Source organism: Chlorocebus sabaeus, chromosome 19, assembly GCF_047675955.1.
Source record: "Chlorocebus sabaeus isolate Y175 chromosome 19, mChlSab1.0.hap1, whole genome shotgun sequence".
Classification (NCBI taxonomy): Eukaryota; Metazoa; Chordata; class Mammalia; order Primates; family Cercopithecidae; genus Chlorocebus; species Chlorocebus sabaeus.
The window spans coordinates 7,000,734-7,015,335 of NC_132922.1; the positions used below are offsets into that span (position 1 = coordinate 7,000,734).

General features: G+C 40.0%; 1 protein-coding gene across 4 annotated transcripts in view; it reads left to right on the forward strand.

Moving 5' to 3' along the window:
- EFCAB6 (EF-hand calcium binding domain 6) overlaps window positions 1-14,602 on the forward strand; it is a 315,225-nt gene that overhangs the window by 22,672 nt on the left and 277,951 nt on the right. For 3 of the 4 annotated variants that reach the window (XM_007976025.3, XM_038007346.2, XM_073006632.1), the window contains one exon: window positions 9,511-9,656. In XM_007976025.3, the coding sequence (XP_007974216.3) occupies window positions 9,518-9,656 (139 nt within the window). In that variant the 5' untranslated portion in view covers window positions 9,511-9,517. Of the gene's footprint in view, window positions 1-9,510; window positions 9,657-14,602 lie in introns of those variants that run through there. The other variant, XM_073006633.1, reaches the window with a different exon arrangement.

Consider the following 14,602-nt stretch of genomic DNA (forward strand, 5'->3'; position numbering starts at 1 on the left):
AACCAGCAAAGCTCTTCTTTCTCTCCTGCTGCGTTTCTCTTTGCTCTGCTACTAGGTTGCCGTCACGAGTGTTCAAACATGCTGCTGATTCTCCTGTCTTGAAGAAATGTCTCCCGAGACGTCATCACACTGTCTCTCAGCTCTATTGTTTCTCTCCGTTACAGCAGAGTTCTTTCCAACTGCTGTCTCTATTTACTGTCGCTCGTTCTCCTCTTCACTGTTCAGGAACTCACTTAGACAAATTCCCCCAACACTGTTACTATCAGGGTCCTCGGTGGTGCCTATAGGGCTCACTCAAACCAAAGCCCTTACTACTGTGGCATTTGACACTCACCATCAACCCTCCCCCTTAGAACTTATTCTTCTCATGGTTTCTAGGACTGTGGCCTCTGGTCTTTCTCAGTCTCCTTTGCTGGTTCTTCTTCATCTCCTTCAACGGTGAATGTTGGGGGACCCCAAGTCTCAGCCCTTTGACATTTTCTTTTTTTATACCTACTTTCTTGATGGGATTATCTCATATCATGCCTTTGTATCATGATATTTTGGCAATTCCGAAACTTTTTTTTTTTTGAGACAGAGTCTCACTTCTATCACCCAGGCTGAAGTGCCGTGGTATGATCTTGGCTCACTGCAACCTCCACCTGCTGTGTTTAAGCGATCCTCCCACCTCAGCTTCCTGCGTAGGTGGGACTATAGGTGTGCACTACCACACCTGGCTCATTTTTGTATTTTTGTAGTGACGGGGTTTTGCCATATTGCCCAGGCTGGTCTTGAACTCCTGAGCTCAAGCAGTCTGCCCACCGTGGCCTCCCAAAGTGCTGGGATTCTCAAACTTTTATCTTCAGCCCCAATCTGTCCCCTGAACTCAAACTCACGTATTCAGTGACCTATTCAGTATATCTACCTGGATACCCAACAGGCATCTTAAACTTGAATGTCCAAAATGAAAGTCTTGATCTTCTATAAACCTGTTCTACCTGCAGTCTTTCCCATCTCAGGTAATGGCCATTCCATCCAACCTTTCCTTTGCATGCTGAATCAAATCTACCAGAGTATGATGGACTCCTCCTTCAGAATATGGCTGGAATCTGATCACTTCTCAATACTTTTACAAAAACGTCATGGTATGAGCCACTGTCTTCTCTTGCATGGATTATTGCCGTAGACTTTTAATTGTCTTCATTTCTTCCCTTGCACCTGTAAGCCTATTCGTGACATACGGCCAGAGGTATTCCTTTAACCCAGAGGCCAGATCATCTCCTCTGTACTAACCCCCTAAAGGCTTCACATGTCAGATATCACAGTAAGAGCCAAGCCTCACACTGGCCTGCAAGGCTGTCCTTCATCTGGCCGCCTGTTGCTTCCTTGTCCTCCTAACTGCATGGTTCCCCTCTTGGTCTCCTTTAGATCTTTGCTTAATGTCTTCTATTCTTCTCTGCTCCACTGGTCTCCATAGACCTGATTCACTTGTATGATTAATTTGTTTATTGTCTGCCTTCCATTTCTACAGTATAAGATCCACAAGGTCCAAGAGTTTACCTATTTTGTTCATTGATATCTGGACTCCTAGAAAGGAACTAAATAAATATGTGTTGACTGTGTAAACACATACCAAACTATGTTTTTCACTGTAATTCTGGAAGTTTACCTCTGTAATGATTCAATTCAGTTAAATTAATCCAGCCCAAGAAAGATGTGTGTGGGATTGCTGAGGCTCTAAGGCTCCTATGGTATAAGCCGTGGGGTGGTACTTACCTACAGGACCTGCCACCCAACTGTGGCAAATAAGACAGGTCTCTAGACTATACAGTGCAAGGCAGAGTGGGTGCCTGTCCAGAAAGGGAAAGCAAAGTACTAGCCAATGTGGATTTCTTGCACATTAAAAAAAATTATTCTTCATTTCTTCAACCCTATAAACTTTGAGATTCTTCAAATTGAGGACTTCAGAAGCATCATCTAGTCTGATTCTGTATACTCGTAGAGTGCCATCCACATCCATCTATTTTTGAATATTAAATAACTTTGCGCTTGCATTTAATACATGGAACCTGGTAGGAAAACTGTGTGCGTGTGTGTGTGTGTGCGTGTGTGTGTGAAGGTTAGCTAACTTAGGAGCCTCAGACAATTATGCTGTAAACTTCCTTGTAGAACTGGAACTTGGCCTTCTTGATTCATTCTTATGTTGAGAGTAGCCAAAAAGGAATGAATCAGACTAAACTTCCCCTTATTTTATGAAACACTAATAAGCCAAACTCCTCATTGCCACAGATTGGCAGTATCTATGAGTTAAAAATCACGAAGGCATGTAACAGTGTGGTGACTGCTGAGCATTAGGCCTGCTGCAGTAGGAGCACAGCCAAGTTAGCTCTGACAGTGGGGGCTTGGGCCTGGCTGATGGTAAGTAGGACATGGCTGTGACTCTCACTGGGATACATCTGGATGTCTTGCTTTTGCCCTGCTTCCTCTAAGGTCTTTGAGTCATAATCTAAATAACTGTCAAGTAACCATATTGCCTTAGAAATTATTGAAAGGGAACCACCTTTGCCAAAGGTGCCCATGGGAGCAACGTCTCCCTTGGCTCACCCAGTGCTTGCTGCTGCATCTCTGTCTTCCCCTTCCTCCTCCACCTTCTCCGTCTCTTCCTCCTTTTTTCTAATTGTGATATAATTCATATACCATAAAATTTGCTTCCTTTTAAAGTATATAATTCGGTATTCTTTTAGTATATTTACTAAATTGTGCAACTATCACCACTATCTAATCCCAGAACATTTTGTCACCTCTAAAAGAAATTCTGTATCTATCAGCAGTCCCATTCCTCCCTTCTTCCAGCTCCTGGCAACCACCAATCTACTTCCTTTTTTTTTTTTTTTTTTTTTTTGCCCCTGCTTCCCCTTCCCCGCTGCCCACTAACCTACTTTCTGTCTCTAGATTTGCCTATTATGGACATTTTATATAAATGGAATGATATAGTATGTGGTTTTGGGGGTTTGCCTTATCATAATGTTTTCAAGGTTGATCCATGTTACTGCATGAATCCAGACTTCATTCCTTTTTATGGCTGAATAATAGTTCACTGAACAGATCTACCACTTTTTGTTTATCCACTGACCCATTGATGGAAGTTTGGGTTGTTTCCACTTCTTGTCTATTGTGAATTATGCTGCTATGAATATGTAAGTACAACTTTTTTTGGTGGACATGTGTTTTCAGTTCCTTTGGGTATATACCTGGAAGTGAAATTGCTTGGCCATATGGCAACTCTATGTTTAACTTTTTGAGAAATTCTCAAACTCTTTTCCAAAGCATCTGTACCATTTTACATTCCCACCAGTAATATGAGAATTCCAATATCTCTGCAATCTTGCCAATACTTGTTATTCTTTGTTTCTTTTATTATAGCCTTGCTAATGAATGTAAAGTGGTATCTGATTGTGGTTTTGATCTGCATTTCTCTATAACTGGTGATGTTGAGTAGCTTTCCATGTACTTACTGGTCATTTGTATATTTTCTTTGAAGAAATGTCTATTCAAATCCCTTGCCCATTTTTCTATTGGGTTATTTGTCCCTTATTGTTGAGCTGTAAGTGTTCTTAATATATTCTGCATACTAAATCCTTATAAGATATATGATTGGCAAATAATTTATTCCATTCTGTGGGGTGTCTTATTGCTTTCTTGACAGTATCCTTTGAAGCACAAAAGTTTTAAAGTTTGATGAAGTCCAATTAATCTATTTCTTCTTTAGTTGCCTGTGTTTTTGGTATTGTATCTAACATGTCATTGTCTAATCCAAAGTCACAAAGATTTATACCTATGCTTTCTTCTAGGAATTCTGTAGTTTTAGTTCTTACATTTAGGGCTTTGATCTATTTTGAGTTAATTTTTGTGTATGGTGTGAGGTAGGGGCCCAACTTCACTTTTTTTGTGCCATTTGTTGAAAAGACTACTTTTTTTTTTTCCCATTGGATGGTCTTGGCACTCTTGACAAGTATCAATTAATGAAAATGTAAAAGTTTATTTCTGGTCTCTTAATTCTATTCCATTGATCTGTATATGCATACTTATACCAGAACCACACTGTCTTCATTACTGTTGCTTTCTATTAAGTTTTGAAATCAGGAAGTGTAAATCCTCCAACTTTGTTTTTATTTTTCATGATTGTTGTGGCTATTCTGGGTCCCTTGCATTTGTATATGAATTTCAATATCAACTTGTCAATTTCTTCAAGAAAGGCAGTTGGAATTTTGGTAAACATTGGGTTGAAACTATAGATCAGTTTGGAGAGTATTGCCATCTTATTATCCATGAACGTGGGATATCTTTCCATTTATTCAGGTCTACTTCTTTCAACAATATTGTGTAGTTTTTAGTGCACAAATATTGTACTTTTTGTTTAATTTATTTCTAAATATTTTATCCTTTTGATGATATTGTAAATAGAATTGTTTCCTTAATTGTATTTTCAGATTGTTCATTGTAGGTATATAGAGATTTAACTGAGTTTCGTATATTGATCTTGTATCCTACAACCTTATTGAACTTGTTTATTAGTTCTAATAGTGTGTGTGTGTGTGTGCGCGCGCGCATGTGTGTGTATCTGTCTGCCTGCCTGTATTCTATATATACAACAATGTCATTTGCAAATAGAGGTAGGTTTACATCTTAGTCTCCAATATGGATACCTTTTATTTGTTTTTCTTGCCTAACTGCTCTGGCTAGAACCTTCAGTATAATGTTTAATAGGAGTAGTGAGAAGAGACATTCTTGTCTTCTTTTTGATCTTATGGTGAAAGCTTTTGGTCATTCACCATTAAATATGACATTACCTGTGAGTGTTTTTTGGATGCCCTTTATTAAGTCAAGGAAGTTCCCTTCCATTCCTAATTTGTTGAGTGTTTTTTTTTAATCATTAAAGGATGTAGGATTTTATGAAATACTTTTTCTGCACTTAGTGAGATTATCATGTTTTTTTTTCTTGATTAATAATATGGTCTATTACATTAATTGATTTTTGTTTGGTCAACCTCCCTTGCATTCCTAGCATAAATTTTGCTTGACCATGCTGTCTGATTTTTAAAACTATGTTGCTGGATTCAGTTTACTAACCTATTTTTGAGAATTTTCCCTATACTCATAAGGAATATTGGTTTTTAGCTTTTTTTTTTTTTTTTTTTTTTTTTTGATGGAAGCTCACTCTGTGGCCCAGGCTGGAATGCAGTGGCGCAATCTCGGCTCACTGCAAGCTCCGCCTCCTGGGTTTATGCCATTCTCCTGCCTCAGCCTCCCGAGTAGCTGGGACTACAGGCGCCTGCCACCGCGCCTGGCTAATTTTTTTGTATTTTTGGTAGGGACGGGGTTTCACCATGTTAGCCAGGATGGTCTCGATCTCCTGACCTCATGATCTGCCCGTCTTGGCCTCCCAGAGTGCTGAGATTACAGGCGTGAGCCACCATGCCCGGCTACTTTCTTTTTTTCTAATGTCTTTTCTGGTTTTGGTATCAGGGTAATACTGGCTTCGTAGGGTGTGTTGAGAAATGTTTCTTCTTCTCTTTTTCATAAGAATTTGTGAAGCATTCGTTGAATTGTTATTTTCCTTTTCTTTCTTTCTTCCTTCCTTTCTTTTTTTCTTTTTCTTTTTTTTTTTGAGATGGAGTCCTACTCTCTCACCCAGACTGGAGTGCAGTGGTGAGATCTCAGCACTCTTTAATATCCACCTCCCAGGTTCAAGCGATTCTTCTGCCTCAGCCTCCTGAGTAGCTAGGATTACAAGCATGCGCCACCATGCCTGGCTAATTTTTGTATTTTTAGTAGAAACGGGGTTTTGCCATGTTGGCTAGGCTGGTCTCGATATCTTGACATCAGGTGATCCACCCACCTTGGCCTCTGAAAGTGCTGGGATGACAGGTGTGAGCCACCATGCCCAGCCTTGAATTTTTCTTTAAATGTTTGGTAGAATTTGCTGGTGAACTCATCTGGTCCTGGTTCTGGATTTCTTTTGCAGGAAGTTTTTTGGTTATTAATTCAATCTTTTTGTCATAATTCTATCTAGATTTCTGTTTTTTCTTTAGTTAGTTTTAGTATCTTGCGTCTTCCTAAGAATATTTCCATTGTATCTAGGTTACCTAATTTGTTAGCACACAATTGTGTATAGTATTCCGTTATAATCATTTTTATTTCTGTATGGTTAATAGTAATGTCTCCTTTCATCACTGATTTTAATAATTTGAGTGTTTTCTCATTGTTTTTGGCCAGTCTAGCTAAAAATTTGTCAATTTTGATAATCTTTTAAAGTAACTAACTTTGGTTAGTTTTGTTTGATTTTCTATTCTTGATTTCATTTACTTCTGCTCTAATCTTTATTGTTTTCTTCATTCTACTAACTTTGGCTTTAGTTTACTCTTGTTTTTCTAGTTTCTTAAGGAATAAACTTAGGTTAGTAATTTGAGATTTTCTACTTTTTAAAATATAGGCATTAGCATCTATAAATTTTCATCTAAGCACTGTTTTAGCTGCATCCTATAAGTTTTTATATATTTTGCCTTCATTTTCATCCATCTAAAAGTATTTGCTAATTTCTATTTTGATCTTTTTTGACTCATTGGTTATTTAGGAGTATGTCGTTTAATTTCCACATATTTGTGAATTATTCAATTTCTATTTTCATTCTGTATAGTTGGAGATTATACTCTGATAATTTCAATCCTTTTAAATGTATTGAGGCTTGTTTTATGCTCTAACATGTGGTTTATACTGGAGAATGATCCATGTGTGCTGAGAAGAATGATATTCTACTCTTGTTGGTTGGATGTGTTCTTTAGTTGTCTGTGAGGTCTAGTTGGTTTGTGGTGGTATTCAGATCTTCTATGTCTTTGTTGATCTTCTGTCTGGTTATTCTACCCATTATTAAATGTGGATATTGAGGTTTCTAACTATAATTATTGAAGTATCTATTTTCCAATTTAGTTAGTTTTTGCTTCACGTATATTGGGGCTCTTGTTAGGTGCATATATGTTTATTTTTCCTTCACTTGCTCTTTCTCAAATGCTCTTCCTTTTTTTTTTTTAATATAGATCTGAGTTTCTGACATGTATCTTTCTTTCATTTTCTTTTATTTGTTTCTTTTTAAAAAAATTTATTTAGAGACAGGGTCTCAGTCTGTCACCCAGGCTAGAGTACAGTGGCATGATAATAGCTCACTGTAACCCCAAATGCCTGGGCTCAGTGATTCTCCCATGTGAGCCTCCCAAGTAGCTAGGACTACAGGTGCATGCCACCATGCCTGGCATATATATATTTTTTTTCTTTTCTTTTTTTTTTTTTTTTGGTAGAGACAGGGTCTTGCTGTGTTGTCCGGGGTGGTCTTGATCTCCTGACCTCAAGCAATTCTCCTGCCTCAGCCTCTCAAAGCACTGAGATTACAGGCATGAGCCACTGCACCTGGCCTCTCCTTCTTTCTGAAGAATTCCTTTTAACATTTCTTGGAAGTAAATCTGCTGGCAACAAATTCTCTCAATTTTTGTTTGCTCAAGAAAGTCTTTATTTCTCATTCACTTTTGAAGAGTAATTTCATTGAGTTTGGAATTCTAGGTTGGTGGGGTTTTTATTTCAATAGATTAAATATTTCACTCTACTCTTTTTTTCCTTGCATAGTTTCTGAAAATAAGTATGGACCACACTTTCTCGTTTCTTTGCACGTCTCATAAATGTTTGTTGAAAACTGGACATTTTATTTATTTATTTATTTATTTATTTATTTATTTATTTATTATTTTGAGACAGAGTCTTGCTCTGTTGCCCAGGCTGGAGTGCAGTGGTGTAATCACAGCTCACTGCAGCCTCAACCTCTCAGGCTAAACTGCTCTTCCCATCTCAGCCTCCTGGTGGCTGAGACCATGGGTGCATGCCAGCATGCCTGGTCAATTTTCTTTATTTTTATTTTTTTTGTAGAGACAGAGTCTCAGTATGTTGCCCAGGCTGGTCTTGAACTTCTGGGCTCGAGTCTTGAACTTCCTGCCTCAGCCGTCCAAAATGCTGGGATTACAGGGACGAGCCATCATGCTAGGCCCATGACATTTTAAATAATATAATGTAGCAGTTGTGGAAATCATATTCTCATCCGTTTCCATGTTTTGTTGTTGTTACTGCTTGTTGTTCATTTGTTTATTGAGTTTTCTAAACTTTATAAAGTCTGTATTCTTTGTTATATATGGCCACTAGAGTCTGATTGGTTAGCTTAGTGGTCAGCTCATAGTTGGATAGAAATTTCCTTAAATGCCTGGAAACAGTAACTCCCAATTTTTGCTGAGGGGCTTTTTGTATTGGAGCATTCCTTCAACACTTAGCTAGGCCATTTATAACTTTGTCTCAGCCTTCATTTCCTGCTTGTGCAGAGCTTGAAGGTCAGTTGGAGGTGAGAGGTTAGGTCCTTCTCAGGTCTCTCCTGAGCATGCAGCTCTCCCTGGGAATGGTTATAGCTCTGTGCACTGAGTGACTTCCTAGATTCCCAAGAATATGTGGGCGCTTTTTCAAGTCCCTATTGATATCTCATTCCCCAGCTTTTCTCTTGAAGTTTTTCGGTTGTCTGTTATTTGCCCCATTACCCACCTATTCAGGTTGCCATGATTTTAAACAACAATTGCCTCTGATTTCTTCTAACAAATGCCTCTTCATGATAGGCTGTGTTCACTGAGTGAGCTCTGAGTTCAGATAAAGACAGCCTTGGGAGTAGGATCTTTCAGGGAAACATCAGGTCAAATAATGATAATTTCCCGGTAAGGAGGCTTTGACAGAGCTCCTGCCCTGTTCTGTCCACTCCGGTGACTGGCAGCCTGCTGGATTTTCCCTGTGATTGCAGGCTCATGGTTTTCAAGGCTACATCAGAGCTGGTGGGGTGGGAGAAGGCAGGTGAGGGGGAATGGGAATGAGGCAAGTTAAAATGCCACAAGGCATGTTCTTCATATTGAGATTCAGTCATTTTGGGAGAATAAATGCTCCCCAGATTGCTGTAAGCCTTTGTTAATTTATGGAGTTCTGAAAAGATTGATTTCGACAATTTTTCCCGGTGTCCTCATTGATTTAATGGAGGAGAGGATTTTCAGAGGTCCTTACTCCACCAGTTTCGCTCCTGTCATCCCAGCTTTGCCTCTGACTGCATGTTGAATTTATACTGGGGCACTTCAAAAAAGCTCAGAAAATCCAAACTTTCTTCCCCTTACTGCCTACCAAAGAAGTGAGTCAGTGATAGTCAAGATGTAGGTGGATTTTTCTATCCAAAAGTCTCTTTATTTTGCCGTTTTGAAGTTTACTGGATATGCTAAAAACAAGGAGTCCACAATGATGATTTTTATGTTCACTTTAAGAATAGTCTGAAACATCGGCAGAGCAGATTATGACTAGATCATTTTAACACTCTCCAGCTGTCCTTTCAGAAAAGGAATAGATAGGAAATTGGCCACATTTGGAATGGATGCTTTAAGGTAACGTAATCTGTTTTCTTTTATATCACAGGGATTTAATGTGCAAAATGGCGATTATACCGGACTGGCTTAGGTCGCATCCTCACATGCGAAAATTTACACATTCAAGACCCCATTCTTCACCATGTAGAGTATATTCAAGGAATGGTTCCCCAGATATGTTCAGATCTTCTTCAAGTGAGTATTCATGAGCACATGAGAACACGAGCTGTAGACATCACTTATGTGTATTTAATATGTACCAAGCTTAGTTCAAAGGATTCACAAGACATTTAATCCTCACAATAACTCTGTCAATTAGGCTCTATTTTTATCCCTATTTTCTATATGGGGAAATTGGGACACAGATTGATTAAGCTATTTGCCTAAAAGTTACAAGTTTTTAAGTGGTATGTGAGGATTTGAACCCAGGGCATGTGATTCCAGAATTCAGTGGCTTATATATGTAAAAATTCACTCAGTAAATTAGTAGACTTAATTTTTTTTTTTTAGCAGTTTTAGGTGTACAGAAAAATTGAGTAGAAAACACAGGAAGTTCCCATACACCCCCTCACTCCTACCCCCAGTTTCCCCATAATTAACATCTCATATTAGTGTGGTACATTTGTTACAACTGATGAACCCATACTGATAACATTATTATTGCCTAAAGTTCAGAGTTTACCTGAGGGGTCACTCTTGATGCTGTAGATTGTACTAGTTTTAGACAAATGTATAAAATGCTATGTATTGACCAGGCACGGTGGCTCATGCCTATTAATCCCAGCACTTCGGGAGGTTGAGGCAGGAGGATTGCTTGAGCCCAGGGGTTCCAGACCAAACTGGGTAACATAGTAAGACCTTGTCTCTACTAGAAATAAATACAAACAATTAGCCAGGCATAGTGGTACATGCCTAGAGTCCTAGCTACTTGGGAGGCTGAGGTGGGAGGATGGCTTGAGCCCTGGAGGTCAAGGCTTCAGTGAGTCATGATTGTGCCATAGCATTCCAGCCTGGGTGACAGAGTGAGACCCTGTCTCAATAAATAAATAAATAAATAAATAAATAAATAAACAGACATCTTGGTTGCCTCCTTGTTTGGCAATTATAAGTGAAGCTGCCGTAAGCATTTGTGTACTGGTTTTTATATGGACATAGGTTTTCAACTCATCTGGAGTTCTTACTAATTTTAAAGGCAACAGAATTTGACGTTATTATTTTCCAAAAACATATGTCCTTTAATTTCATGTATTAGTTCCTTCATTTACTCATTCATTTATTCACAAACATTTTCTGAGCCATAATATGTGACAGGCACTGTAATAGGTGCTGAGAATAAAGAGATGGACCTGAGAGAAGGCCTGCCCTAGACAAGCTCACAGTCTAGACAGGGAGATAAAGAATTCAAGTAGCATGAGCCAAATATCATAAGATGCACTTACAAAGCGCTGCGTGAACACAGCCTGAGGAATCAGCGGGGCTCAGAGGGGCCGCTGGGAAAGAAGTTGGGTTTATGAAAGAAGTTAGGGTTCGCCTTGTAATTGGGCGAAGCCATCCTAGTCATGCTGGACACTCCGGCTTCCTTGCAACTGGCAGGACCTGAACCACCCGGTCCCATGTATCTGCCAGGGAGCCTGCGAAATAGACTTCGTTTCCAACAACCATGTGTCTACCCAAACTCAGGGGTCTATTTCTAAGGAGAAAGAGGAGAGTGGATATCGGGGATTCGTTTAGCAGTTTTTGACATCAAAATACATCATCAGCAATAAATGCATTCCAGTTCAACAGCTTCATGTCTACAACATAATTCAGATATATATTTATTTAACTAACCTTCTGATCATACAAAGAAGACTAGAGTGAGGTGAGATGACTGGGTTAAAAGCTTTTCCTACTCTTTTTTTTTTTTCCCTGAGACAGAGTCTTACTCTGTCATCCAGGCTGGAGTACAAGGGCATGATCTTGGCTCACTGCAACCTCTGCCTCTCGGGTTCAAGTGATTCTCATGCCTCAGCCTCCTGAGTAGCTGGGATCACAGGCACGCACCACCATACCTGGCTGAGTTTTGTATTTTTAGTAGAGACAGGATTTTACCATGTTGGTCAGACTGGTCTCAAACTCCTGGCCTCAAGTGATCCATCCCCCTCGGCCTCCCAAAATGCCAGGATTATAGACATGAGCCAGCGCATCCAGGCTGTTCCTACTCTTAAGCTTCCTAACGAGTACCACCAGGTTACCTTTCAGGAAGCTTGCACCGTAGCACATTCCCACTCATGACCCTTATAAGTGCTCATTTCTAAGTATCCTAACACAGATGATCTTTTAAGATCTTGCCCATTAGATATGGAAAAATAACAACGTTCCATTGTGAATTTGATATGCATTTCCTCAATAGTAAGGTAAACTTTTATTCTCAAGTTTACCAGGCTTCTGCCTTTTGCTTTTGTGAGTTGCCTGTTCATATCCTTTGCCTGTTTACCTAGTTTGGGTTGGTCTTTTTTAGTGACTAGTATGAGCTCTCTTTGTATTAAAAATGTGAACCTTCTATCTGCCTTAGTGCCACAGGTATTTTTCTTTTTTGTCATTTGCTTTTTATTTCTATTGGTGGTACTTTTTAGCACACTGGAGTGTTTTTTTTTTTGTTTTTTGTTTTTTTACCTTTTTTTCTTGTTTTTTTGAGACAGAGTCTCGCCCTGTTGCCCAGGCTGGAGTGCAGTGGTGCGATCTCGGCTCGCTGCAACTTCTGCCTCCTGGGTTCAAATGATTCTCCTGCCTCAGCCTCCTGAGTAAGTGGGACTACAGGCACGCGCCACCATGCCCAGCTAATTTTTGTATTTTTAGTAGAGATGGTGTTTCACCATGTTGGCCAGGATGGTCCCGATCTCTTGACCTTGTGATCCGCCCACCTTGGCCTCCCAAAGTGCTGGGATTACAGGTGTGAGCCACCATGCCTGGCGTTGTTTTACTTTTTAAAAATTAAAGATATATTTGCCTCCCAGCACCACTTTCCTCTACAAGAGGGTGTCATCAGCAGTTGAGCTGGTCTCTTTTTCATGCATGCACAACATATAACTGTAAATATATACTTGTATAACTCATACATCAAATAAGCAAATAAATATTAGACACCCTGTTTCCTTTTTAAGTGTTTTTATCTTTGTGTTTCAGGTTGAATCATTTCTATAGACCTGAGTTCATATTCACGAGTTCTTTTTTCTAGCATGTACACTCTGCTACTAAGCAAAACAAGTGAATTCTTAACTTCTGATATCATATTTTTAAATTTTAGTTTTTTTCATGTGCTCTTTAAAAATACTTTCCATTTCTCTGCTGAAATTCCCTATATGTTCACTATGTTCTCAGCTTTTCCCTTTCATCTTGCTAACATGTTTCCCATTCTCAGTTTGAAAACCTGGTCATTTCTGCATTTGTTCTCTCTGTGAGTATTCTTCTGATGACTGTTTTTGCCTTGATTAGGTTACTTTTCTTCTTCACTTGTCTTGCAATTAAAAAAAAAATGTAATGCCAGATATTTGTGTTAAAAGCAGTAGAGTCAGAAGTCAGTAATATTTACCACCAGAAAAGACAAGCCTCTTCTCTCTCAGGCTTCTGGCGAGGTGAGCTCAGTGTAATCTCTCAGGTGAGCTGTGTCTTGACTTTGTTGCAGTTTTAGTTAAGTTTGGGTTTCCCGTGGTTTCGTATGCTTGCCTTCAACAGGCCTTTGAGGTGTGAGTACTGGTGAGACTCCAAGGATCTCTCTGCTTTATAGCCCAGCCACCAGCTTTGCACGTGGCGGGAAGATCTCTCTCTGCTTTAACACCTACCTGCCATTTTGGGGAGATTTCTTGGGAGGTCTCTTTGTTCCCTAGCTCTGCCATGGCTTTCTGCACCTGGGAACATCTCTGTCCACCCTGTGGCCCTGACTTTAACCTGCAGTGGGCCACTGACACTTAGTGAAGGGCCCATATGCTTCGGAGGGTTCACCTGAGTTCTTGTTCCCTGTATTCAGACTTTGGTAAACAGCTGCCCTGGACTTGTGCAAAACCCTGTGTGCCATGCTAGGGTGGATCACTCAGCTCTCCTGTAGCCCCAGCCTTTGGTGCAGTGCTACTTACGTGCACTGGGGGAAGGCCCAAGAGGGTGAGCGCAGACCTGCTCTGTGACCAAGGCCCATGGGAATCTCATCCGTCAGCCTCATGTGGCTGCTAATTACTGGTTTGTTTTTTTCCTCCCCTGTCTGTAACGAATTTGCGTTTTACCCACTGTGCCACAGGGCTGGAAGGAGTTATTCTTTTTTCTCTGACAAGTGGCTTGTCCTTTCCTGAATTGTAGTTTCTTTCCATCCTCAGATCTCTGGTGGGTTTTAAAACTATATATATATATTTTAGCTTATCCTACTTGTTCTCATTGTTAGGGTGACAGTGACAGTCTGTTGTGACTTTCTATATCCTAAGCGGATATAGAAAATTTTGTCAAATTGCCCTCCAGAAAGATTATATCAATTTGTACTCCCACCAGCAGGTTATGCAAGCTTGGTTACTGCTTTCATTTTCATCCTCAGACGTTGCATTAGGCACATGGAATAAAAAGTTTTCCTTCACGTATTTTAAAATAGTCTCAAATCAATATTTTCTGATTCTTTTAAATTACAATTATTGATTGCAATGGTGGGGCTTCTAAGAAAGCAACTAAAAATATATATGAGAAGTCCAACAGAGGATTTCAAGATGGAGGCGTACATTAACAAGAGGGATCCCCCTCTGACACTGGGGGCAGGAGGAGGATGTTCGGGCTGGTGGGCAGAGGGAGAAAGAGTGCTCACCGGCTGATTCTGAATTACACAGCTGCTGTGTGTGAATCAGCTGCTTCTGAGATTCTGAGTGACAGCCAGAAATGGAAGGGAAGCCCGAGTGCTTCCTGCATTTCTGAGTGTTCTTGGAACTCTTGTGGGAGGGTTAAGTTCCTTCTTCCCCCTCAGGGCTCTATGCTCATTCCTCTGTTCCTTGTCTGCCCTCTCTTCTGTGACTCATCTGGCTCCATGTCCTGAAATGCCACCTGTAACCAAAATGATAGCGCCATCCTCACTTCCCCACTAAGCTCCCAATCGTATATCCAGTTGCCTCGCTGAGCTTTCTGCGTGCACT